Here is a 27,751-nt window from a genome sequence, read left to right as displayed (position 1 = left end):
GGGGATCCTGGGCTTGGTTTGCCCCTTTCCCTTGAATTCTGTGCTTTTGAAGCCTCAAGCAGGGTTAAGTGCATGTCCGGAAGGAAATGCATGGAGCCCTCCGGCCTACTGCCCCCAGGTACCATCAGGTGCAACAATCAGAACCCAATTAAAACCTGGTAGTGAATTGCTAAACAGCTCAAGATTATTCAATGCCCACACTCTGAAGATTACTCCATTTTGGTGAGGTTCCCTTGATCTTTTGAGGTCTGTGCTCCATTCCAATCTTAAAATCAGTGCACTGAGTATCAAGCTGCTTAAAGTCCTCAGGGGCAGAACTTTCAAGACAGAGACACACTGATTTTCATAATAAAAGAGAGGGAGGAAATGTTCAACAACAGCAAGAAGAAATTGTGTTGAAATCCTCAGTTTGTTAAGGCATTCACAGGTGAAACCAGACGCATACTCACACGTGCATTAGGTCATTGTCAGTGTGGGGATGCTCCTGTTTGACCTGAGGCGTTACAATAGCTGGATGAGGGATGCCAGTTGTGTGGGGACCAGGAGGACCAGGAATCATATGATGGGAAAACCTGAAAGAAGGAAAGAAAGGAAAACATATGTACTAGTGGCTGTTGTAGCAAAAGGAGGCAGACTTCTGAAACAGTCCACTAACTGCTATTGGCTGAAAGTGAAAACACATCTCTACACACAGGAGTAATTATGAATTAGAGTGGGCCAATAATTAATTTCTCTCTGTATTCAAGTGGAAATATTTATACTTATTCTGTGTATAACAGAATTTTTTTCAAACTAATAGAATTAGACATTTTTCCTGGGAGGGCTCTGGGTCGTAGAATTAAAAAAAAAAAAAAAAGTCAATTTTCTTGCAAAGCAGTTTTCAAAGAAGAATTTCAGTAAATGTAATTGCTGGAAACATAACACTTTATTAGGATTTAGCTTTTTAAATGATTTTTAAATGAAAGCTAAAGACACCACATTAAAATATCTCTGCCTACATTCCTAAGCAAACTGTCGCATTAAGTCTTCTCAGACGGTTGGCTTCTTTATTGATATCTGGAGAGAACAACTGAAAAAAGGGATGGGAAGTTTGTTTTCAGTCCCCAATTTAGTAAAGCTGCCATCAGCATCTTCTAAAATAATCTTCTATACAGAAAGAAAGTACTATTTGAAAGATCTAGTCTTATGGAAAACTGGTAATAAAATTAAAGGAAGGCTACAGTTCTGCACCAGGTAAAAACTATACACACTAAAGGCTTTTCTCCTGAGTACGCTTGGTAGAGCATAAAAAAAATCTTTAAATATCCACAACCGTACAACACAAAGGAGGGCAACTGCCATGCAAGAAAAATAAAAGTACTTTCAATAAGTGCTTTGATAAATTTGAATATGCATTAGACATTTGTGCTTTTCAAACGGTTTTATTTACTTATTTATTTAGAAGCAGGCTCCACGCCCAACGAGGGGCTTGAACTCACCACCCTTAGATCAAGAGTTGCGCCGTGCTTTACTGACTGGGCCAACCAGGTGCGCTGCTTTTCAAACTCTTTTAAAGTGAACATTTAATTCAACAAGAACAATGTTCTCAGGTCTTTTACCACAGTCAGCACAATTAATTCCTTCATCTGGGAAGGAAAGAAGGAACTCTGCTTAGATCAGAAACAAATTTTTAAAAATTAAGGAGGCATGGGAAAAATACAAATATTTTGATTAAGTAATGATGCTCTGCTACATGTACCGTTTGCAAAGATACATGATGCTGGTTATTTGCATCAGAGAAAATCCAGTCACCCAAGAGTTCTTAAAATGTTAAAAGGTGTAAAAATATATTCTGGGGGAAGGATATTAATTTCATCCCCCTCAACCAGCTAGATTTACAATTTACTGAGCACATAATGATTTTTTAAAAAGCTGAAATTCTCCCCAGAAATTGCCAATTTCATACCTATATAATAAAAAGTGAAGATTCACAACCAACTGCTAGCCCAACAGCTTGACTTCCAGCACAATAATGCTAGCTCCCTTGAATAAGCCACATCGAACACACAGAGGATGCACAACAAATGTGCGTGTACATCAAGCACAGACACCATCCTTTCCAGAAGCAAAAGCATTACACAGAGCAGTGTGGCTGGCAGATCTCACAGAGCTTCGCTTGAACTAAAACATGTCCACACAGGGCCTGATTCACACACTAGGACACACACCCCGCATGGCCTGACAGCCAATAAGCACCATTCTTTCTCTTCTGACAGCCTTGGTCCAGGAAGGCTCTCAACTCCCTGGGCATTTTCAAACACTGTAGCATTAAACAGATACAACTTTCCTCAAAGAAAGCAAATTACAGAACTCAGACCAAACCAGTCTTTATCCTCCCCCTTACCCCACTCCCAGCATATTTTGAATCAAACAAGCTCTTCTTAGAATGTCTGCTTTCAGGGCATTTCACATCCCACAGTCAGGTGGCAGTGAATTCTTTTGGATGCACCGTTTCCTGGGTGTTGCTGAGCCCATCTCCCCAAGGGCTGTGGCTGGTGCTGGTGGGGTGCAGCGTTTGGCTCCACCCAGGGCTCTCTGCGACACCTAGTGTGGGAGCCAGGCACACTGCACAGACAGACGCGTGGCTGAGTTATGCACCCTCCTAGCCAACCGAGAGGCAAGCAGAGGCGCACAAAATGCAAGCGCAAGAAGAGCAACTTGTCCTGGGGTGCCCAGTTTCCACCTCCACCTACCTGGACATGGAAGTGTCGACTGACAGTGAGGATGGATAGGGTTGCCTGAATCCTCCCGTGATGGGATATACAGGCTGACCTTGCCTGAGGTCACAGAAGAAAGGAACCCATCAATGACAAAACATGAGTTACCAACCAGCAATAAGGGTTTGATGAGGAGAGAAGAGGGGGTATTCAGAAAGAACTGCGTGGGGGTCATTACAGAGCACAGCATTTCTTCAGGTATCCAACTGCTTCACTTCTTACTCTCCACCCAGTCAAAGCACCATTTACCCTGAAGAAAATCTCCCACCCTCAACTTGAAAAGCAAACCAGGCCATGAATGACCTTTTACCCCTTCCTCTCTCCTGACCCCACTAACGCTTTGAACAAAATAGGCATATAACACATGTTTACTGAATATAACAGAACCGTGAGAATGGTGAAATAACTACTTTTAGAATCTTTAAGAAACTTCAGGGAAGGAAAGAAAGGGGGGAAAATTTATATAAAAATGAACAAATATTTTAAGAACACTGCACTCCCCCACCCCTTCATATACCCAAATAAAAGATCAATTCATTGGAATTACTCCCTCTCCACTCTGAGAATCCCATCTCTCTCTGTTTTTCCCTACATCTCACATTTCTCATTTACACAATCTTTATTCCCAGCTGCCACTCAGCACAGGATTACTGCCCCTAAGTAGTAAGTTCAGACAGAATAATTGATGTAGGTTTGGAAGTATGTGCACAATCAATTAAACTCAAACAGTTGACTGGGAGATTTAGTGCTAAAGAGAGAGAGAGCGAGCGAGCTGGAATTTCCAAGGCAGGATGACCCCTTCTTGCTGAAGAAAGATAACGTAAGGATGTCAAGGTAGGGACTGGGGCAGTGATAGGGGGCTTTGGAGACAGAAGGTCAGATAAAGAAAGGAGAGGGTTCCTCTGCTAAAGCTGAAGCAGTGTTTCCATGGAGTGAGCAGCGGGGAGGAAGGGATGGAGAAGGAATGGGAGTGGGATGGGGGTAAGCTCTGTGCTAACAATAACATGATAAAAATGGGCTGCACTACGTACGTAAAAGTCTTTCTTCCAAAAATATATTTCCTTTCCTTTACCTTTATAATTTAAAAAATTTTGAAAAGAGCAGTAAGAATTTTTTAGAAATAAACAACAAAATAGGGTGTTTGGATTCTGAAGAAAGGAAGCCCAAACATCAGGTTTTCACTTGTCTGAACTCAAACTGGTGCTTACTTTATTAACAATCAAAAAATGCTTTTGTATTTTTGAATTTCTAGTTGCCATTTCCTTCACTTGCTCATTTTATAAGCAAAGACTGATATTCAGTATGTCTAAGTTTGTTTCAAAAATAAGTTGTTCATAAAAAACTAGACAAGAAGAACCACACTGAGCACTTGGTATAGGCATAGCAAATGCCCAAAGCCACAAATTGAATCCATAAGACTTTAAGCTTCAAAGCAAATGCTACACAGTCATTTTCTACACATATTAGCAGAGGGATTCAATCCATTTCAAAGTCTGTATATTTTTTAATCTTTCAAATTGAAATGAAATAAAGTTAGCACCTTGCTTGTTGATGTGAAATTTCTTCAACTCCACAAGTGTTATCATTCATAAAGCTGATTTCCATGAATAGAAAGAACATATGCTCAAATGCCTGACTGAAGGCTACAGGAAGGATCTTACCAGCCAAGAGGTGGGGTAATCTGTCCAACACCACCTGGAGACAGGGGATAAAAGGTAGGGATCTCAGGAGCTGGAGGATGTCTGGACATGCCTGTTCAAAAGAACAATGGAGAAGTAGAGTTTTCAGATTCACAGGACATTGGACTATAAGAATAAAAGAAAAGCAATAAAATGCTTTATGCCATTAATACTTAAGGTCTAGCATGAAACAATGCTTATTGGATGCATTTAATTGCAGTCAGTCTGTTAGCCTTTCTCAAGATTTCAAAATCTGAAAAAATAGGTCCTAAATAGGACATCTTGAGGAACTCTTAAAGGAGTAAATAGGCTGCTGGTAAAACAGTGACCACAGTAAGATTTTTAAATTATTTAGTTTGCCCTCATTATTCCACTTTGGTTAAGAAAATGGTAGACAATTGTCTTGTGTAGAATGGAAAATGACAGCCTTCATAAGTAGATGGCCTGCCATGGTGCTCAAGGATTAGGTAAATTGCCACTTTCATATTTTCATTGGCTCCCTTATGGACACATAGATTTGGGAAATGTGATACCTCAGAGGATCAAAGATTAATTAGGAATCATCTTCAGCCCCATAATGGTCACATTTGATATGATTCATCTGGTCTCTGCCACTTCAGCTCCAACTAAGCTCTTCATCAAGTTGAGTCCTCTGGGCTCCAAGGTCAAGCTGTTCTGGATTAGTTGTATTCCACAGAAAATGAGAATGCCACCAAATTGTTTCTTGAGCTCACACTCCCCGGGGGCACACTGCCCTATAACTGTAAAAACCACCTGAAGATTATACCTAATCCTAGTCCCAAATGACATCTCTTTGTTTAGGCAAAAAATTTTGAAAACAGCAGTAAGAATTTTTTAGAAATAAACATCAAACTGGCATATTTTTTTTTTTAAGATTTTATTTATTTATTTGAGAGAGAGAGAATGAGAGAGAGCACATGAGAGGGGGGAGGGTCAGAGGGAGAAGCAGACTCCCCGCAGAGCAGGGAGCCCGATGCGGGACTCGATCCCAGGACTCCAGGATCATGACCTGAGCCGAAGGCAGTCGCTTAACCAACTGAGCCACCCAGGCGCCCCAAACTGGCATTTTACCTTCGGTACAGAAAAGGGACACATGCATAAAAATGCAAAATATAAAAACTTAGAATCCGTGCATTTGGGGGGAAAGTGATTCTGATTAGAAAAAAGCCACAAAAGTTTCTTTATATAGCTAATCTGGCCTAAAAAGGCCACTTCCATATATGAGCATGCATTTCCAGGTTTAACACCCAGAGTATGCATTCAATGGTTGTATACTGACCAATATGTGGAATCAGGTGAGCATATGAAAGATGTTCTTTATTCTGTTTTTTTACTGTTTAAAATGCCTATGGGTTTCATTTGGGTCTTATAAGATATTTAAGGTTTTGAACATATGGGAATGACTTAAGAAGTGTGGCCTTCAAAGTTGGTGTTAATTCAACTCTGAAGTTAGGACAAATTATTACTCAACTCTTATAGGAAGCAGGTAGGAAGAAGGTTTTTAATCCTCAATAGAGAGCTTACATGAGATTATCTCGTTTTGCTGTTTTTAAAAGATTGTCTCAAATCCCCCCCCCGACTTTTTGGCTAGAAGTGCCACTACTTTGGGGTCACAGCAGACCCCAAATTTCATACTCTGGGATTTTTTTTTCTTGGGTCTGGGGAGGTTTGCGCAGTAGGGGTGAATCTAGTGGAGCCTACAATGATGATTCTTGACATGTCAGAATCACTGGGCCAACTTGCTGCCTCCCCTACCTTTGAGATTCAGAAACCTCCCCAAACCTCAGGGTCTGCAGGGGGACTGCTCAGTTTAAAACAAACAAACAAAAAAACCAGACTAACTCAGAAGAACTTTGGAAGCTTTGTGGAAATTTGAGCTTGAAAATCATGACTACAGGTCACAGACTACCAGAACTGTCTACTTTAATCCCTTTGTTTTGCAAATAGGGAAACCACGGTCTGCAATGATTAAGTGATTACTCAGGCATCCTGTTCGGGTACATAGAAAATACGCATTTTCCTGGAATTTCATCACTGGGATACAGACAGGTAACTTGCTTGCAATCACATATCTATGCGGACAAGCCTAAATTCTTGCTCTCCACTCTCGTCCATGTTCCATGTAAGCCTGGAAACACTGCAGCAGTGATTCTGTGTAGGAGCAGGACTGATGCAACTGAACACAGTACAAACCAGTTGGATTTGGGTTTACGGCTCAAAGGAGGAAAGAGGAAACTACATTTACTTAGCACCTGCTATATTCTAGTTCTATGCTGGTATTTAGTTTGACGGTTTCTATTAAATAAATTCCTACTCACATTTCAAATACACCGCTCTAATGTTTATAGCTCTGAGAAATCCTTCTTCCCTGTTTGAAACTACAATGTTTTATTTGTACTTTTAACATGGTACTTAAGGTGTTCTTCATTTTGTTTTATAGTTAGTTTGTGCAAATGATTTCCTGCATGAGCTTATATACTGCTTGGAAAAAAGAGACGTTGTTTTACCACTCTAGGTATCCAACTACAGTTGTCTCCAGAGGAGGTTCTCAATAAAGACTTCTGAATGACTGAACAAATGAACAAGCGAATTAGAAGTGTTTGAACAGACCCATTCTTCATTCTGGGTCAATCAATATTGCCAAGCATTTTGCACGTATATACTTGCATGTATATACAAGAGTACATGATGTGGCTTAGGGTCATTACATGAGCAGAAAATGGATCTGTGTTTTTTATATAGCCTATTGTTACGGTAAGATCCCAGAAGTGTGTGCCTCTCCACCAACTGCTAGGCTAGTGAAGACACGTTTCATATCATTCATTTAACTAGTATTTATTGAATACTCACTATGTACTAGAGGCCAGACACAGCACAGCCTTAACAATTTTTAAGCTTTTATAAGTAACTTTGATAATTATGGATGAAATGATTCTGGAGTCAGACTTGTATGGATCTATCAATTCTGCCACCCACAAGCTACATATCTTTGAGGAAGCTACTTAATTGTTATTGTTCTTTAAAATCAGTATAAAAATGGAATAGGGATTGTTGTGAGGAATAAATGCATGAATACATGTAATACAGAAAAGTACTATGTGAGTGTTTGTGGTTATTTATAAGGATACAGTGGGTAATACAAAGACATAAACAGGTATATAAACCTAGTATTTCCCCAAATCTCTTTTTAACATTTTTACCAGATATAATGAGAAGAAAATGACTGGCATTAGCTTCCTCTCCCTTTCCTGCACCCGCACACATACCTCACACCAACACACAGGGAGGAAGGTAAAAATGAATGTGCTGCCTACTGTGAAATTACCCTAGGTATTTTCCTACAAATGAGAATGAGTGCTGCTGACAAACGGTTTATATTTATTTGATAGTTCTATCTACCGTTAGAGTATGGACATGATACTGTTTTTTTTTTTTTTTTTTTTTTAAATAAAACTAACCAGCCTCCTAGGAACTTTGAAATTAGTAACTCTGACCTCAGTACCACCACGTTCTAACTAGTTTAGCTACATAATATAACTAAAAAGGCCGGCAGTATGAGAGAAAGAGAGTAAAAGCAAGAGATCTAGTGAGCTTTTTATTTATTTTTTGGTGATGAATATGACCAAGTGGAATGATATAAACCCCAAATCATGTAAATTAGTTCTTTTCACACCAAAGTTTACATATCCCCAGAGATAAATGGTGACAAGGTATGTGAAGTCTTTGTTTACAAAAAAGTAATTAAAAACACTAATTAACACAAATTAACAGTAATTAAGACAAACACAGTGTATGGAGTAGAATGCAACAATCACACAAATTTTTAGGCCAAAATAAGGACTTCAAAGACTATGCAGTTTTCTGATCATGCCCCCTTGTTCTTTCTCTAGTTCTAGAGAGTTTAAAAATTTAAAAAAAAAATTTTTTTTTGAGAAGCAATGATATAAATTACAATTAGTAAGGCAAAACAAGGTAGGGCAGCAGAAGAGATGGAAACAAGAGAAAATATAAATGTAATTGGTAGCTAGTCAAAAACTTGTCTCTTTAAAAATAGAACCGTCCTAGAATTCTTGAAAGAAAAAACTACTGAACCATCATGTGTTATTGTTTAAAATAAGTTTGTTTCGGGCTCTTGGGTGGCTCAGTTGGTTAAGCGACTGCCTTCGGCTCAGGTCATGATCCTGGAGTCCCGGGATCGAGTCCCGCATCGGGCTCCCTGCTCGGCAGGGAGTCTGCTTCTCCCTCTCCCGCTCCCCTCTCCTGTGCTCTTTCTCTCTCTCACTCTCTCTCTCAAATAAATAAATAAAAAATCTTTAAAAAAAAGTTTGTTTCAAAGTGCTTAAAACAGGGTCTAGGACATAGTAAGCACTATGCAATTATTAAATAAATAGTTTAAAAACAGGTAAAAAATCACTCAAATTCTTTTTGCTAATAGCTGGTTTGAGGCTTTTATATCTATCTTTAACTGTCATCTACAGCTTTAAAGGTTCCCAGATATGTATCTCTAGCTCAGATATTGCTCTGGGATGGTGACCCATAAATTATCTACCCCTTCTCTCCCTCCAGATACCTATAAGGCACTTGAAATCACCATGACCAAGGTCATGATCTTCCCTCTTAAACTCCATCTTCTTCCTAAAATACATTATCTTAGTTCCCTTTCTCACCATATGTCCTCCGATCTGTCTTGGATGTTTCTTACTCTTTGGAGGTCCTCGATAAAAGGGAAGTAGAGGAAGGATTGGAAATGAGGAATAAAACAGAGGCAAACCGGGACACATCTGCATGGGTGATTCTTAACTTCCCTAGGTAAAGGTACATAGTTTCACTCAAGCCAAGGTCCAACAGTGACTGAGTCCTCAAATAAGCTGTCTGTTTTAACAATGGATGGAAATGAAGGCATTACAGATTTAACCTACAAGAGCTCATAGTAGTGGAAAAAAACATCCAGCCTCTGAACTCCACTCTTTTTTTACACTTAAAAATTTTATTGTCCACTGTGGGTCAACGATTGGGCTGGACAAAAGGGTGAAATGCTGGTGGTGGCATTTTTACACCTTTACATTCTCTGCCTTCACATGGTTCTGTAGGATCTTTTATTTTGAACTTCTAAAGATCCTGTTGAGGTCCAAGTGTGTATGCACCTGGAAAGAAAAAAGGCCATCCTGCAAATTTATCCTCAAAGTGTGCTCTAAGCAGAATGAACCAGAGGGCTTAGAGAACCTGAGCTCTGAGTCCTACAACCAACCCACACTCATACCCATCAGGTTAGAGAAACCGGGCATTTTGATTTTTTAGACCTCTTATGCTGTATGTTCTTCTGTAAATGATAAAGCAGCAGAACTGAGTAATAATGAAGAGAAGTAAAATAGGATTCATGTTACTTTGACTTTAAACAGAGATGGTTTTGTACTTTATTATTATATCTAAGTTGGTGCTGGCAAATAACAAAAAGAGGATAAAACATAAGGACCAAAATGAAAAGAAATCACAAAAGACTTAAAAAGATAACATCTGAAGTAAAAATCTCCTATTTTGTCCCCTAACATTTTTCTAACACTACCATCAACACTTTGTACATGCAATAACTGAAGACTGTAGGGGGCACTGAGGACTGAATTTTTAGTATATCTGTACAACATACTGGTTTATACTGTGGATCCTAGATTTTTAAAGCTGTCACTTCGAAAATAACCCCTTTATTTTTTCTTCTTCTTTTTTTTAATCCTGAGAAATAAGAGAGGCAACAACAAATTCTTGTGGGCTTATAAAAAACTGCTATCAAGTTAATTCCTCATCTCCTACAAATACATTTCGATCCACACAGTGACACAAAGACACCTGAAAAGGCATTGGACTGATGAGATGTGGCTCCTCACTTATTGAGAAAGGCCTAAGGAGGCAGGGTCTCTCACCTTGTTTGGAGTTGACATCTGATGGGAGGTGTGGGGGGTGTGATCCTGGAGAAAAGTGCTCGTCGCTGTACGTGATAAGGGGGGTGAGAGGATGAACCGCGTGCGATGGCTGCACCACGGGCACCTTATTTGACTGCAAAGTAACCACAAGGTCAATGGTTAATAGCAACACCCAGCTCCTGTCTCCTCTCCCAAAGAGAAAATCACGCAGTAGCAGTAGCTGGACATCGGCATAACCCAAGAATCATCTCTGTCCTCATTACATCTTCAGAATTTTTCCATGTTAAGTACTCCTCAAGTACATGAATATCCCATCAAGAGACTATCAGTTATTTAATCAGTGTCTTTTGGAGATTTAGGTTGATTACAATTATTTCATAGGACATGAATTTCTGTATGTACATATTTATACTTCTTTTTGGATTATCTCCTCAGGTTATGTTCAACCAGGAGTTACTGGAGCAAAAGTTACAAATGTTTCATAAGCTCTTTTTATTCATTACATATGTCTGGCAATAAAAAGGCACTCAACTCTTCAATGAACAAATGAATGAATAAATATTACCAATAAACAACCCAATAAATATAAATTTGCTGTACTGATATCCCCTTAGTTTATAGAATTTGTAATTCTATAGTTGTACATCTTTAAGAACCATGTTACAGCACTTTTTTTTTTCATGTCTTATAGCTTTGTCAATCAAACATGACCATCCATTATGCTTTAGCATTACTCAGTTCATCTTCAGGTTCTCTAGTTTCTAGAAGTCTTAAATGATAAAAGGGAATTTCTAATCTTGAGTTTAACTGCATAATATGAAATATGGCTTGTAAGAACACTTTAAATCGTTAACATTTTATGTATTTTGACATTTTATATGTCTTATATAAATTTAAAAAACAAATTTTATTATTGAATTTGGAAGTCTAAAATTATCAATTTGAAATCTGGGTCTCTTTATTTGGTTAAAGTTGAATTTTTTTGTCTCTTCTACCCCCCAAAAGTGGTTGCTAAGCAAATCAGGTAATGTAAACAAGACTCAGGCAGTTTAACCTGATTAGGGAGATTGTTTTTTATAAACTCTACACCCCCTCCCCCCCAAAAAGAAAGTAAACTCAACACAATTATAAACATGCAAAATATATATCTGATTTTAAACTCATCTACGAATTACAGCAGTCCCAGGAAGATCTCTATTTACAAACACTACAGTAATAAGTAATTGTGAATTTAAGAGGAATAAAATACAATGAATTTTGAATATTCACTAATTAGCAGACATGTCTTCCCCATAATTAGTTTGAATTAGTGAGATTTTTACTGTGCTATAAACTAAAATGCTTGTGAAATCTGTTTCTCCAGAAGCAAATATCTTTATTAAAAAAGAAATTGAGGAAGTACTTGACATCTGCACAGTATAAACTGCTTAAAATGTAGGTCCATATCTGAATGGCTGAGGGCCCTGTAACACAATTGTTGTGTATGGTGGTGTGGCACCTACGACACACATGCTAATTTAAATTTGATTTTTTTTTCTTTACAAATTAGATATAAAAAGTATGTTGCTCCAATGGGTAGGACTACCCTCAGGAAAATTAGGAACAATTATCCTAGTAACACTTAATTCTCTTTACAGCTAGTAATATTAATTCTCTACACCCTATCATTACAACCTCTACCCAAAAAAACTTACTAAAAAAAAAAAGGAAGGGGAAAAAATCACCCATTTTTAGACATTGATATAGTTTCCATACTAGATTTTCCCTGTTTTATAATGATCAGCTCCTCTCTAATGGCAGAACTTGCACAGCTCATATAGCCCTGGGCATTTATTAAATAGAGCACCATTATCAGAGCCCCATGCCTTTTCTCTACATACCTCAGCACAGACATCTATGCATATAAATGTGTAAAAGGTTAAAAAAATGTTTCAATGCTTTTCAAGTGTTAATGATGCAGTTTGCCAAATATACAGAATGAGCTTCTTAAATACAAGGAATTTAGAATGCTAGAGGAGGTGGGGGTGGGTGCAGAGATAGGAGGATATTATTACAAAGCCTTTTTAAAATGGAAACAAAAATCTCAACACCCAAATGCTAAAATGAATATATTTCAACTCCACTAAACTGCTTTGAGTTTCATTTCAAAAGTCTCATAAGAAGCATAATTGCCAAGCAATCTACAAAGGTACTTTCTTAGAGTGCTTATAAAGAGTAAGCATTGCAGAAACCTTCTAGAAATATACATATATATATATATTTTGCATGCCTTTCTTATTTCCAGAGCACCACCTTAAGGAACCTGCATTAGCAGGCAGCATCTTCTTAACGTCTGACCTATCCCTCCAGTCATATAGCTCAGAATCTGGTGCCATGAATTTTTGCTAAATTATGCTATCCTTGCTCTCCTCTTAATTTTACGGTTTTCAACACAGATTTGCTTTCCTGTGGGAAGGAGATAAGAAGCTGAGAATTTTAATTTAAGCTCTGGCCTTGTCTTATATTTTGCAAGATGGATACTGAAAGCGGTACTAGTAGGTGTGTTAAAGCCAACAAGGATTATGTCCATTTTTGTGGCCAAATAATAAAAGCAATGTGAAATCTCAATAATATGTGTGAGCACAATTCTGAGGTTTATATTTTGCCTCCTGCTGACCACCTCCACTATGTATATAAATGTAACCAACCCTATGCTACACACACATCACCATCACCGTCACGTGGCCAAGTGGCCACAGCCCTAAAATGTGGGCTTCCTCTGATATCAGGAGTTATTGTCCTTTGATATTATATGCACACAAAAGGCAAGAACCCAGGCACTGCTACTTTGTGTAATTTTTATGACAGACAATATAACCATTCTTAATTCTAGTCCTTTAATCTCCAAATAGCAGTGTGGTATATGTTGTGGTGGGGAGTAGGGGAGGAACAACCAATTGACCACCATGGACAAATGTATGGAATTATAGTATAATGCATGATTATACCTGTAGATAAGGGCATATGTGTATATTTATTAAACACCGAAAACGTGCCAAGCACTCTTCCCGCACTGAAGGTCAAACTAGACAAGGTCCCTATTCTCATGCAGCTTCCTTTCTAGGGGCCTGGAAGTGGGACAGGAGTATTGGAGACAAAGAATAAGTATGTAAAACACCAAAAACCAAACCAAAACAAAGAGATGGCATCAAGTACTATGAAGAAAAGGAACTGGGTGGCAGGAGAGACAGTGTATCTCTAACTATATGCCTTCATATCCCATTAAAGCTGTAAGAAACCAAAATTTCATTTAGTTTAAGATTCTTATTTTCTAAGACAGGAAGCTGAGAAACAGAGGTCACCAGGAAATGGACGATCAAGCCACGACCACTGTCAGCACTTCTAATAACAGCCTTGCTCACGACGCAACTCCAGTGATACAGGGTCACTGTGAATAAAACAGGAATGAAAACCTCTGAGGTGGCTCAACACTGTGGAATCAAGTAGTTGAGAAATACCATCTTTTTGGCTCCTACTCTGTGTTGGCTACTGGACACCCAGTATCTCACTTAACAGAACCCAAGTCTCCTGACTCCCGTTCTTGTGCTTTTCCCCACTACACATCTCCCTGTAAGGGAGAGAGGAAGGGTAAAAATCACGTTGATTCTTTTCCCATTCATACATACAACCAAGTACATTCACAGGTACACTCATAGTAAAGTCTTAGCTTCCAGTGCAGGATCATGAAATATTCCCAATGTATGTCCCCTGTTTCATTATCCCAGGGTAATAGCACCCACTATTATTCCACCTTTATGCAATACCTGGCAGCCTTAAGACATCCCAAATCCTCCACTGCTGCTCAGAGAGGTTCAGAAACTTACCTAAGCTCACATGGCAGTAAGTGGCTAAGCCAGGCCACAGACCCTGATCTTCCAACTACTTAATCTCAGGCAGGTGAGCAAAGGGAAAAGTAAGAAAGATGGAAAGAGCAGGCACGCGAAAAGGGATAGAAAATATAAGGGGCGGGGGGGGAGATGCTAGAAGACTCATCTACACTCAGCACCCACACACGACTATTCAGTAGGAAGCCTGCAATCTTTTCCCAAGCTTGAAAAATCATCAGGCCATCCTACCCACCTAGCGCAGAATTATCATAGCAACTAACACCAAGTGCTTAGTGTGTGGCTAAGCATTTTATAGTGCCTTTGAGGCAGGTACTATTATTATTTCCTTTTACAGATGAGGAAACTGAGGCATGGAGAAGTCAAGTAACTTTCCCAAAGGCACAGAGCTAGTAAGTGGCAAAGCTAGGTTCAAATACAGAAAGTCTAGTTCTGAAGACCACATTCGTTACCAGCACACCATGCAGCCTCCCTGAAGAGCCAAGTTCATAAAATCTTGGACACTGAGTTGACCATGTGGGCCATACCTGACAGTATGTGACATCGATGAAATGACTGTGTGGTCTCTGTCCCAGGCACAGGAATCTCATCAGACAAAGAGGCACCTCAGTAGAAGTGGTTAGAGCTGCAGAGACTCAACTGGCGCCTTTCTCTCCAGGACGGGAAAACATTCCAAGGAAGCTAGCTTGGCTGCCATCCAGGCTGGTCCCTGCAGGTAAGGACCTCTTTGGCATCACAGCCAATAAAACCCACACCTCCTGTGGACACAAAGTGGGTGCCACTTAGGGATCCTGAGAGCCACCCCCGAAGAACCGTTCCCAGAAATGACCCACTCACCACTGGCAGTAACTCAAGCTGTCATGAGTGTTGTCAGCCTCTGAGGATGTGGTTCTGGGCAGGGCTAGAAAGTGGTTCAGCACCCTCCCGGCTAAGGCCATGGGCCTGCTGGTAAGTGCAGTAATTGGGGGAGAAACCTGCTGGTCTAGTAGCGAGTCCCCATCCTGCACATCTCCAGATTTCAACTAAACCCGCAGTGCAGGATCTGGCTGGGCATAAAGGCCCTGAGTTCCCTTTCAACTGGCTGTGCATTTTATCAATAATCCTCCCAGTAATAACCAAATCCAGGAAATATTAACACTCCACCAACTTACTGAGATGAGGAATTTCATCTAGCCTCAATTTTTATGGTGCCATTTTACTTTTTATCCAACTCTTAGGAAATTTGGTACTCATGAAATAGAAGCCGTGTAATTTTATATTGTGTCTTCCCCTCCTCTTCTGAGAATCTGAGCTTCTCAAGCCTTCCCACAAAGAGGAGCAGATTTAATTTACTCCGAAAAGATATGATTCTTGTACCAACTAGACCTCAAAAGTAACATTTTGTACTGTAAATCTCCTAAGATCCACCAAGGCTAAATACCTGATTCTGGTCTGATGTGGCCTTCAAATCTAAGACCACTACTGGCTATGATGTAGCAGCTTTTTAAGATAACAATTAGAGCCTAGGGTCTGAAGACTTCCTGAGCAGGAACTGATCGATTCTAAGGTTTGCAGGACAAATATTCTGAGTCTTAAGTCTGGAGGCAAAGGGATGGTCTCCATTGGACACCCAGAATGTCTTCCTAAGAGTGGAAGGAACGTGTCATTGGGAAAGGAATTAATATGGATTAGACACCTAGTAAGTGCTAGTCATTATGGCCATGCCTTTATATTCTCTGGCACTCATCCACATACGTGGGCAGTATCACTTCTACATTTATGGATGAGAAGGCGGAGTTCTTTCGGACAGAGAGCTAAGTAATAATTAGCTGAGAGAGGACTTGTGCTGGCATGAGGTTGACACCCAAGTCCCTGCTCTTCCTGTCCCACACTGCTCGCTCCTCAGCTCCTCTCCCCACCTCTGCCCCAAACTGCTCTGCCAGGTGGGGGTGGCCTACCATGGGTTCCACTGCCATCAAGCATCTGGACAGGAACCACTGTCCACCTGGAGAACCCTGATGTTACCAGCAGGTCTGTACCCACTGTTTTTTAGTTCTCTTTACAGTGATGATTTCCACACATTACATCATGCCATCCTGAAATCACCCCTAAGTTACGTGTTATAATTTCTGTTTTATCGAGAAGAAAACCGAGCTTCTGAGAGGGTAAGTAATCTGTACAAGATCACAGAGGATGTGAAGTAGCAGAGAAAGGACTGGAACCCAAGGTGGTGACTCTTGAGTCCACAGCTTATATCCCAAGGACCCAAAAGCAGACAGTCCTGCCATCCTCTGGTTTCCAAGTGGAAGGGATGAGTACTCATATAAGTTTAATATCCAAGTACATGGGCAGTGGAGGCACAGAGTTCAGATCCCAAACAATTCATATCCACTTAGTTGCTATGCTTAGGTAATTCACTTAATTCTACAGAATCTCGGTTTCCTCATATGTAAAATGGGTGGAAATAATACCTCACACAATTAAGGTGAGGATTAACTGAACAATGCAAATAAAACATCAGATCCTGGAATATATGTTCAATAAATACTTGTGGAATGGATAAAGGAAAGAAGAAAGGAAAAAAAGGCCCAATAAATGAATTACTCTGGCTCCCAAAAGTTCAAACTGCTCATCTCTACAACACAGTAAATTTTAGAGTTTAGACCTTGCTGTGGCAGACATGTACACACAGGTTTTCTATGTGCTTGCTTTGTTTCCCCTTCTAGAGTATGATTTAATAGGCAATACAATCTCAGTTCATTCATTTGAAAAATCTCTTACAGCAGCAGTTCTCAAACTTTTTGCTTTCAGGGCACTTAACACTTTTTTTTTAAAATAATATTTTATTTATTTATTTGAAAGAGAGACAGCAAGAGCGAGAGACGGAACACAAGCAGGGGGAGTGGGAGAGGGAGAAGCAGACTCCCAGCTGAGCAGGGAGCCCGATGTGGGGCTTGATCCCAGGACCCTGGGATCAGTCCCGGGATCATGACCCGAGCCGAAGGCAGACACTTAACGACTGAGCCACCCAGGCGCCCTGAGGATCCCACTGAGTTGTTGTTTGTGTGGGTTTAACAATACTTATCACGTTAGAAATTAAAATGAGAAATTTAAAAATATTTATGAATTCATTTAAAAACAACAAACCTATGTTTGTTGCATGTTAACATAAAAAGCATTCTTATGAAAAGAGACCATTTTCTAAACAAAAAAATAAGGGTGGCATTGTTTTACATTTTTTTGCAAATCTCTTTAGCATCTGGTTTAACAGAAGACAACTGGATTCTCTTATCTGCTTTTGCATTCAAATACCATTTTGTTATGTTATTTTGGTTGAAGTACATGAAGAAAATCCAACCTCACACAGATGTGTTGTTGAAAGGGGAGGATTATTTTAGTAATTTTTTTTCAGATTATTGTGGAACTTCTTTGATACTATACCAAAACTTGACAAGTGGTAATTTCCTAAAGGCTAGTTGCAATTTTAGGGCTCCTGGATGGCTTAGTTGGTGGAAAGGTGACTCTTGATCTTGGGGTTATAAGTTTGAGCCCCACGTTGGATGTAGAGATTACTAAAAAATAAAATCTTAAAAGAGGCTAGTTGCAATGTAGAGTCAAAAACCATATCAGTATACTTTTCCTACTCCTACATTAAAATCCACTGATCTATCTTGAATTTTGAATTTAACCATGCATGATTTTGTAACATCATGCATTGGTTACTTGGAAAATACTGGTTTAACTGAGTTGACATATTTCGTTACATAATATAAAAATCACATTCATTACTATCATCACTGATCTCATTAGAAAAGCTTTAAGGATTTGGGAAGCTCTCTGGCCCATCCATAGTAGTGGATACAAGTTTTCTAAAATTCCAATTCTTGCTCAAAAGCTCAAATTCTATCACTGGCAACAGTCAATTATTTTCACTAAAGAGAGACTCACCTTGCTCATCTGCCTGCCAAATACCAAAGTCGGGAGAACCATAGTTTGTCAGGTATGTGGTCAAGGGTCAAGATTTAATAAAATTAGTAATTTTTACTGCTTCATCAGGATATTCTAAGGTGACACTGTCATTTTTTTTCCCCATGGGAGGGTGTTGTGGTACAGAATCCAATGATTACAAGTACTAGTTGTACCCACCATTGCTTCTGCACCATCATTGCAAACGTCAACACAGTGGAAAAGACAAATAATGTGTCAGTGTCATCGTGAGAAGAGTTTTGACCTTGTGTGTCAAACTATCTCAGGGAGTCCCAAGGGCCTACAGACTACACTTGGAGAACTGCCGCTTATAGTAAAGAATACTACAGAAATAGTCGTTGATTATAGACAATGGAGGCTAATAAATTGAAGAGTATTATTTCAATTAAGTTGAATTCAGAGAGAAATTGATTTATGGGTTATAAATATGGAATGTTTTTGTGATATACCAAGCTCCTATTTGCTAGTACTCTAAATGTACCAAATCAAGAGAAATTTGAAAAGCAAACAAAAATAATGTATGCCACATCCTTTTAAATTATATTTAGAAAATTTTAAACTCCTTTGACTCCCTTAATTGTGTCAGTGTAAAACCCCAGACTTGTGCTCTTTCATCAATTTCGAATTATTTTCTTCAAAGGGATTCTAGATATACAGTAGCTGGGAATATGGATTTGTACCCTTTGGTGCTAAGAAGCCTTCAAAGTCCCTCCAGTTACACCCACTGTCTGCACTGTACTTACAGCCCCTAGGACCTGACTCTTTATGTATTTGTCACACTGTACTGTTACTGTTACTGTTTGTGCATCTGCTTTCTCTCACTAGAGGTCATACTTTGGTAACCTATCCCCAGCGTCTAGTGCAGGTCCCAGCAAAGCAGAGACAGTCAATACCTATTTCCTATAACTGATTGTCTGAATGAGGCATTTCAACACTAAGAAGTCAACTCCTTTCAAGAAAGAATTCATACCCTTACATTTTAAACAGGGATTGATCCTTGCATTTTCTATTGCTGCATAAAAAATTATCACAAAGTTATCAGCAGCATGACATATCACAATTTATTATCTCATAGTTTCCATGGGGCAGGGTTCCAGCATGGTGTGACTGGGTTCTCTGCTCAGGCTATCACAGTTCAGGCTGGGCTGAACTCCGGTCTGCAGATTTGCAAGCTCACTTTTGTATTTAGTAGACTTCAGTTCCTTGTGGTTGTCCCCATTTCCTTGCAAGTTGTCAGGTGGGGACCACTCACCTTCCCTGACAAGTACCCCCTCCATCTTCAAGCCAGTAATGATGCATCAAAAAAAATTTTTTTTTCAAGATTTTATTTATTTATCTATTTGACAGAGAGAGAGAGCACGCACACAAGCAGGGGGAGCGGGAGAGGGAGACGCAGGCTTCCCGCGGAGCAGGGAGCCCCATGCGGGGCTCGATCCCAGGACCCTAGGATCAGGATCTTAGCTGAAGGCAGTAGCTTAACCAACTAGCCACCCAGGTGCCCCAAATGCTTTTATTTTGAATCTGACTTCCTCTTCTATGCAGTGGAGAAATCTTTCTGCTTTTTAAGGGCTCACGTGACCATGTCAGGCCTACCTCATCATCTTTCTTTGCTCAAGTGACCAGTGGAAGTGAGAGAGGCTGGAGGGGCAGCTAGGATAAGCTCAGGGTGCTGCAAAGCTGTATGATCCGTTAAGACAAAGATAACCCATTTAACCTCATTTTTCCTCTTGTTTACAAAATATTATCACCAATTAATTTTCAGCAGATAAAAATGAAGTGCCTTTACAAACATTATCTGGTGTTATAGTTATTTTGATGACACTGTAAAGTTCTGAGGTTCAGTTAGTTTTGTGTCTTCCTTTCTTTCCCTCCCTCCCTCCCTTTTTTAATCCAGGAGCCACAATGTCAAGAGTATGTTACTCACACATATCAGAATTGACAGGTGTTGCAGTTCAGCAGGGAAGGGACAAGAGTTAGGATTAGCACATCCTCCCTTTTCTTCCTCCTAATAGCAGGGACATGAGGGAGAACTATGTGCAAGGGAAGTTCTACATTAACTACAGGGTCACGGCTTAAGAAATGGAAAAGGTCAATCACTAAACAGAGTTGAGGGTGTAAATAAATTTATTTCGAAGAAATTTTAAAAAGAGATTTGGTTTTCTCTCCAATATCAACAGGTCAGATTTTGGCCAATCATTTACCTTTTAAGTAAACTTTTAGAAAAATCCTTTTTATATTTAAATGCAACTCTTCTATAAGGTTATACAGCTTTATTGTAACTTAATTATCTCACCCTTAGGGTGACTAAAGAGTCATATAATTGTCTTACCATTTATTAATCATTAATAATGCACTAAATGCTGTATGAAACAAACATGGCAGAAGTGAATAATCAAGGAAAGATCATTAAAAAGAGAGAAAGTATAGGTTGCAACAGCTAAAACCTGGATGCTTGAGTGAGACAAGAGAAGGGACATTCACTGAGTATTTACTATATTCTAGAAACTATGAGCGATGCTTTTACATTTGTGCTCAAATTTATTTCCTCATTTTCAAATGAGGACACACACCAAAGCTCAGACAGGCTAAGTTTTGCCCCAGGTCACACAGGCTAGCCTGTGATGTCTGAATGTGGATCAAATACAGAGTTGTTTTATCCCAAAGAGCTGAACTTTTCACTGTGAATGGCTAAAAAGAATGGCAACAAAAGGGAATAATTCATTCTGGGGGCCAAAAGAGGACCTACAATTTTCAGTAACCAGAGCCTCTACATAGAGGGACTGGGGTTGAGGCTGGAAGCTGTGAGACGATCAGAGTAAAAGGGAAAATGACTTCTAATTACGTAAAGTTGCCACACCCTATTATTTGATTGGTATCATACCTTTACAACATCCCTAATCCCCTGACTGCGTGCATTTATTTTTTGTGTTAAAGACTGTCCTTTGGGGCGCCTGGGTGGCTCAGTCGGTTAAGCGACTGCCTTCGGCTCAGGTCATGATCCTGGAGTCTCTGGATGGAGTCCCGCATCGGGCTCCCTGCTCGGCAGGGAGTCTGCTTCTCCTTCTGACCCTCCCCTCTCTCATGTGCTCTCTCTCTCTCATTCTCTCTGTCTCAAATAAATAAATAAAATCTTAAAAAAAAAAAAAAAAGACTGTCCTTTATCCATGTGAAGATGGTCCTTTGAAAATGAAGAGAAAGAACTGGAGTCATTCAAGATTAACAAAGAACAAAACAAATAGGCTTGAGATTTACTGTGCTAGTGGTGAAATATGACAAGGCCATACAGTGGTGAATTCAGAAGTCAAATAAAGGCCTAAGTGAAAGAAAGGATCACTAGATGCTAAGGAGGCAGGATGAGGAGGAGGATGAGCCTGCCTGGACTACTCGCTGTGCAAGTGTAGGTGCTATGGGGTGCATGTGTGTATGTAAATTTTTTTTAAAGATTCATTTATTTTATTTGAGAGCGAGAGAGAGAAAATACGAGTGTGGAGGAGGGGCGGAGAGTCTCAAGTAGATTGTGTGCTTAGCAGGGAGCCTGACTCGGGGCTCGATCTCCCGATCCTGAGATCACGACCCCAGCCGAAACCAAGAGTCAGAGGCTTAACTGACGGTGCCACCCAGGGTACCCCATGTATGTAAAATTTTACAGTGGAAGGACATGGGGTAGGGCAAGATTCCAATGGTTCATAACATTTTCTGGATCACAGACACTGATCTGATGAAAGCTGTGTATAGATGTTTTTATACACAAATACAATCACACATCAGTGGATTATGGCAGGAGGCTGCAGTATGCATAGGGGAGTAGAAAGCCTATGGACTCTAGACTTTGCTGCTATTTTCCAAGAGAGAAGAGCTTTAGCAATCACTGCATAATATTATTATTAATAAGCTGGAGTTTAATCAGCTTGTCCAAGGTAGTATTTGTGTAGGTCACTGGGAAATAATGGAAGATAAACAAGTCAGTGAAGCTGGGTGAGAAGTCAGCAGCAAGAGCCTTCTCTGTCTAGCCACAAGGAGCTCAGAGCAGAGGCGGCAGGCTACATCTCCCTCTGTAACCCAGTGACAAGGCTGTGTGATGACAACGGGCAACAGAAAAGGACAGAATGAGGTCTCTCCAGGAGCTCCAGAACAAGAGAGGGAGTGCATTGCTTTGGAGTGAATGAATTCCCAGGCATTCTCCTCTGAACCTTATCCGCCATTATTCCTGAAAAGATTCAGTCAAGTTTTCTGGTGCTGGTCTGGGCACATGTTGGTTAAGAAGGCTCTCTCAATCCGCTGCCCAGGGATGCCATACTTGAAGGGAAGGCAAGTCTTCCCACGGCCACCACAGCAGCACCTATTACCCAGTTTCAGAGGGCTGGGAGAGCTCCCCGGGGCACTCGAGATGTTCAGTGGGACAGGAAGAATGTCTGTGGCCCAAGAAACTGGATGAATGGAGCTCTCCCTTGGGGTGAGGGGTGACTGGAGCCTGCATGGGGTCAAGATCAGGGAAGTCCCACAGCTACCAAGAGGGGTAGTGTAGATGAGCTCTTCATATGTTCAGACTGCAAATGCATGGCGCACAATCTACAGCAGCAAAGGCAACAGACTTAAACCTAATAATTTCACATTGGAAAGGCACCTTTCACACTTAAGTAACTATGCAAAGAATCTGCCTTATTTTAAATAAAACTGACTTTTGAGATCAGGTGTGAAGCATTTACAAAACAGCAATAAGGAGGCTTCTGTGCCAATTTTGCCCCAGCAAGCTATCTCTGTTTTTAATAAATGCCTTAAGTGTAAAAAGATCCTCTGTTAAAACTGGGTGTTTTAGGGGCTCCTGGGTGGCTCAGTCGGTTGAGCGCCCAACTCTTGGTTTCGGCTCAGGTCATGATCTCAGGGTCATAGTATTGAGCCCTGCATGGGTCTCTGCACTGGGCATGGAGCCTGCTTGGGATTCTCTCCCTCCCCCCGCCCCGCCCCAACCCCCTAACGCCCCCCTCTCACTCTAAAAAAAAAAAAAAAAAAAAAAAGCAAAAACAAAAAAAATTGGGTGTTTTAAAAAGTGAAAGGAGTAACATTTATGTCTGTGGGGATCCTCATTTTTCTACAGATTTTACTTAAGAGTCTTCCAGAGATGAAAAGAAAAATACAATAAATAAATAATTTTGCATTCAGCTACTAACACTAAAACTCTAATTGAGCTGAAGTTTATTAGGAAATTCAAGTCATTTTCTGTGAATGTTTAAATGTGGTATTTGCTCTGTAATATAAGCACTAAAGCTATCCTATAGAGCTGTGCTGTCCAATACGGTAGCCATTAGTCACTAGCTTTTGAGCCCTTGAAATGTGGCCGTAAGGGCTGTACATGTGAAATACACACTGAATTTCAAACAATGTGAAAGGAAGAATGTAAAAAATCTTAGTAAGTATCTCTTTTTTAATACTGACTACAGGTTGAAATAACATTTTGGCTATATTGCATTAAATAAAGTCATTACTAAAATTAATTTTACCTCTTTCTCTTTACTTTTTTCACGTGGCTACTAGAAAATTTAAAATTATACATATCACTTGCATTTGCGACTCACGTTATATTTCTGTCAGGTAGGTCTGCTTTACCTAAGATTGCCCCTTCCCTACTATACTCCAATTTGACTTGAACAACAACAAAAAAGTAGGCATGTTGACAGAGAAAAGTTCCTTTTGGAAAAGGAAACTTAGAGATAAGGGAACTGGAAATCCGAGAAGTTTAGTGGAGGCGCTGGTAAACATTCGACCTCGATACCCCATACTCAGGGCCAAGCAAAGCTTAAAACCAAGCATTCACATGGTAGGAGCACAAAACCCTAACATTTCATATAACGGCACAAAATAAATAACTAGATGATATCTATCTTTCATAGGTTAGAGTGAGCCTTCTGAATAAATGGTTTTACTGCATAGCAGTTATATATAACTTCTTCAGCTTGTCAGTCAGCTCAGATTACTTTCAAAAACACCTAATACACATTTACAGATTCATTACAAGTTAATGATCAACTCATTCCTTGATAGGTACCCATCTTTTCCATGTCATGTCAGAATATACTGCCTGAAAAAAAACCCCACAGCTTATCTTGAGTGAAAATGATGCCATAGACATCACTATTCGTAGGATATACTTGTATGAGTCAAGGAAAAAGAACCTTTTGTTTTGGATTTAAAAATAAAATCCTGAAATGAGTTGAGGCAGAATGGAGGCAGAAAACTTAAATGACAAATACAGTAGATTACACAAGTTAGGTTTTATGTAACTTTGCACATTCTGATTCATCTTAAAGCCCCCAAGTAAGTCAAACTAGAATAGAAAACTTTCCTTGAAAACATTTGCTTCAGTGGTATAAAAGAGAGGAAGCAAAATGTAAAGACCTTTTAAAAGACTCTTAATTCTACTTATATATTATGAAAGAGAAGCATTCTATGGCAACAAGGAAATCATAGCAGCAAAGACGGTAATAGCTATTCTCTGCTGGTGAAAAAGGATACTTCTGCAAACATAAAATCAAAGATAAACTCTATTTTGTACCATTTATTGTGAATAGGAAATTTCCTCCTTGAATTTTTTTTTTTTTTTTCCTTTTTTTGGGGGGGGGGGGGGGGGACATGGTGATGAACTCAAGGCAAATACTGAAATCCCCAACTATAAATCCTTCCTAAGAGCAAACTAGGTTGCCTTTAATTTACAGTAAGTATGTTGGAGCTGGCTTGTACTAGCTCTCTAGAGCAAACTGCTACATTTTCAGGAATTCTGAGAGCCTGTTAATATGTTGGTGGCTAGGGATTGGCCATGGTGGGATTATTTACACCGTGGAAATTGGCAAATGTGAAAAGTCAGTGTCACTTCCCCTGAAGCTGGTTGTTAAACATGTAACAGCACGCTACTAGCAAACACTGAAACCCTTCCTAATTTACTAGTTGTAAAACGAACTTTTCTTCCTTTATTCCTCTTTGACAAGCAACAGGAACATAATTTTGATCTTTGCCTGAAACCATGCCAGAATAAGAAATTTCAAAGATCATCATTTGACATGATCTAGGATGACCTGATCCATGCTCCCAGGTCCTGCTAACACTGGGGGAACGTGTGGCCAACATGTGGTCATTAATTACTCTGCTTGGTTCCTTATGACTGGGCCTCAACAACACAAGGTCTGAGTCACTAGATCGAAGGAGCTCCACTGCACAGAAATGAGAAGAGACTTGCAGAAGATTCATGGGCATTTTCCCCCCTCTTCTCAAAGAAATAATGTATTCAAAAAAGTGCAAAAATGCTAATATAATTATTTTTTATAGTTCTGTATAACAAATTAATCTTATGCAGAAAAGGAAATAATTGAAACTATGCCATATATGCATCAAAGAATGCAGCTTTCGACACGAGGGTGGTATATCAGAGTGCAATTATCCAGGCCATCCACACAGAATCAGGCATGGGACTAAATATTAAAAAAGGAGATAAGAGGCTGTCGTCCTTGCAGCACATACATTCAGGATATGTAACATAAATTCTTGCAGGGATATCTGAAAATAATTATGAATTTTAGGGAGAATTATAAAGAAGCAAAAATAATTTAAGGGCTAATTAAAGAACATCTTTTAAGACACTCAACTTTTTGCTTTAACAATGCTTTTGCCCGGGTTTTGATACCAACGTTATCAGTAGGGGCCAGTTCTCAGGCAAAAATAATAGCATATTGAATCTGAAGTCAAAAGACCTAGATACTTACTATTCCTGGTCCTACCTGCTATTTGCTGTGTGAACTTAGGCAAATCACTTACCCCTTCTGTGTTTCAGATTCCTTATTAAATGAGGCTAATATTTTCCCTGGCTAAGTTTGTGTAAGGATCAGATGAGATCATGTATAGAACAACACTTTGCAAATAGTAAAACACCACGTAAACACTGTATAAATTCCACTTTGGAAAAACAAAGTCATTACGCTCATTTCCTACATTGAGAAAGTTATTACCTGAATCAATATGTATGAGTTTGGTGAACACCAAATAAAGCTAACTTTCAAATTTGCTGACACAGTAATGGCCTCAAAGCATCCTCTCAATCACTGTTTCACTACTGATTTGTAGCCTCTACTTGTAGTCCTCCTAGGATAATGTCTTCACCTAAGAATGTTTTTTTCTATGGTGCAAATATGTTGCAATATGGTCCATTTAAATGCATGGAGGATATTTTTTTTTAAAGATTTTATTTATTAGAGAGAGAGGACAAGCAGTGGGGAGGGGCAAAGGATAAGACAGAGAGAGAGAGAGAGAGAGAGGGAGAAGCGGACTCCCTGCTGAGCAGGAAGCCGAATAGGGCCTGATCCCAGGACCCAGAGGTCATGACCTCAGCCGAAGGCAGCCGCTTAACCACCTGAGCCACCCAGGCACCCCATGGAGGGTATTTTAATTCACTTCTTTAATATGTATGGCCTGCTCCATCTGAATACCAATATTTTAATGATGTTTGAGTGAAGAAAGATGAAGGAATGATTGGCTGGGTAAGACAATACAGAAAATGGAAATATATATACTGGGGAGCCAAGAAACACCACAGATGATCCACAAACACAGGAGGTAGGGAGAAAGGTAAATGCAAGGGAGAGGAGTGGGTAGGCTAGACCTTCGGGTATAACAACTTGAATGTGACCTTGAGGGTTCGATTCCTGCCATCAACAAATGATCATCATGTGGGCCTGAATATATTCAATGCCCTTTCCAGCAAGGATGACCCTGTGATCCCAAAGGTTCTAAAGCTTTGAATTCCAATAGTGTAATATCCTGTACTTAATGATTTTTTCTAGTAGCAGCTACGGATAAAGTTAGGAAGGCAAAAAACAAAACAGAACAGAACAAAAAAAGAAATGTGTACAATTAGAGATGACTTATTTACCTGAACATTTAAAAATTGCTTTAAAGATGGAAGATGGCCACACTGCTGATGGGGCACAGCCTCAATGGCCGTGTGTACTGGTATTGTCAAGGAACACCAGTAAAACTTACAGAACAGAGATACAACAGAAAGCAGGAGCATTTTGGTTGTCATTAAACCTTTCTCCCAGTGCAAGGACCTGTAAGGTTGTGCTAATCATGATCTCAGGACAGAACCCCCAGATGAGATGATGGGTCATCCCGCCAAAATTCCATTAAGGGCTTCTCCCTTTTTGCAGCAAAGCCTGGATCTGCTGGGTATTCCTGCACCCCAAATCTACCTCGAATCTCCAACACTAAATTAACCTTCAGAGACAAACCCAACTGGACAAGTCTGTGATCAGGGAGGGGGCACTCCCCCGCCAGAAGGGCGGGGAGACAGCAGTCACCTAGAGTTAACTGCGCATGGACAAGAAGGTCTGCCCAACGTCTCCATCGACAAAGTGAGCTAACCCCTAGTACTTGTAGGCTCTACAAATTCTTTTTTTAAAGATTTTATTTGCGAGTAAGAGAGCGAGATCACAGAGGGAGTGGGAGAGGGAGAAGCAGGCTCCCCACTGAGCAGGGAGCCCGATGCA

At 39.9% G+C, this 27,751-nt stretch overlaps 1 protein-coding gene across 2 annotated transcripts in view; it reads right to left on the bottom strand.

Annotated features, from left to right (window-relative positions):
• LEF1 (lymphoid enhancer binding factor 1) overlaps window positions 1–27,751 on the bottom strand; it is a 118,733-nt gene that overhangs the window by 25,568 nt on the left and 65,414 nt on the right. The window contains exons 4-7 of one of the 2 annotated variants that reach the window (XM_021684505.2): window positions 10,372–10,504; window positions 4,418–4,508; window positions 2,733–2,816; window positions 450–572 (exon numbers count right to left, since the gene is read on the bottom strand). In XM_021684505.2, coding sequence (XP_021540180.1) covers window positions 450–572; window positions 2,733–2,816; window positions 4,418–4,508; window positions 10,372–10,504 — 431 coding nt within the window. The remainder of the gene's footprint in view (window positions 1–449; window positions 573–2,732; window positions 2,817–4,417; window positions 4,509–10,371; window positions 10,505–27,751) is intronic. The other variant, XM_021684507.1, reaches the window with a different exon arrangement.

Source organism: Neomonachus schauinslandi, chromosome 2 (assembly GCF_002201575.2).
Source record: "Neomonachus schauinslandi chromosome 2, ASM220157v2, whole genome shotgun sequence".
NCBI classification, from domain to species: domain Eukaryota; kingdom Metazoa; phylum Chordata; class Mammalia; order Carnivora; family Phocidae; genus Neomonachus; species Neomonachus schauinslandi.
The sequence above is the reverse complement of the archived record's forward strand: the minus strand, read 5'-3'. Positions and strand labels throughout refer to the sequence as shown.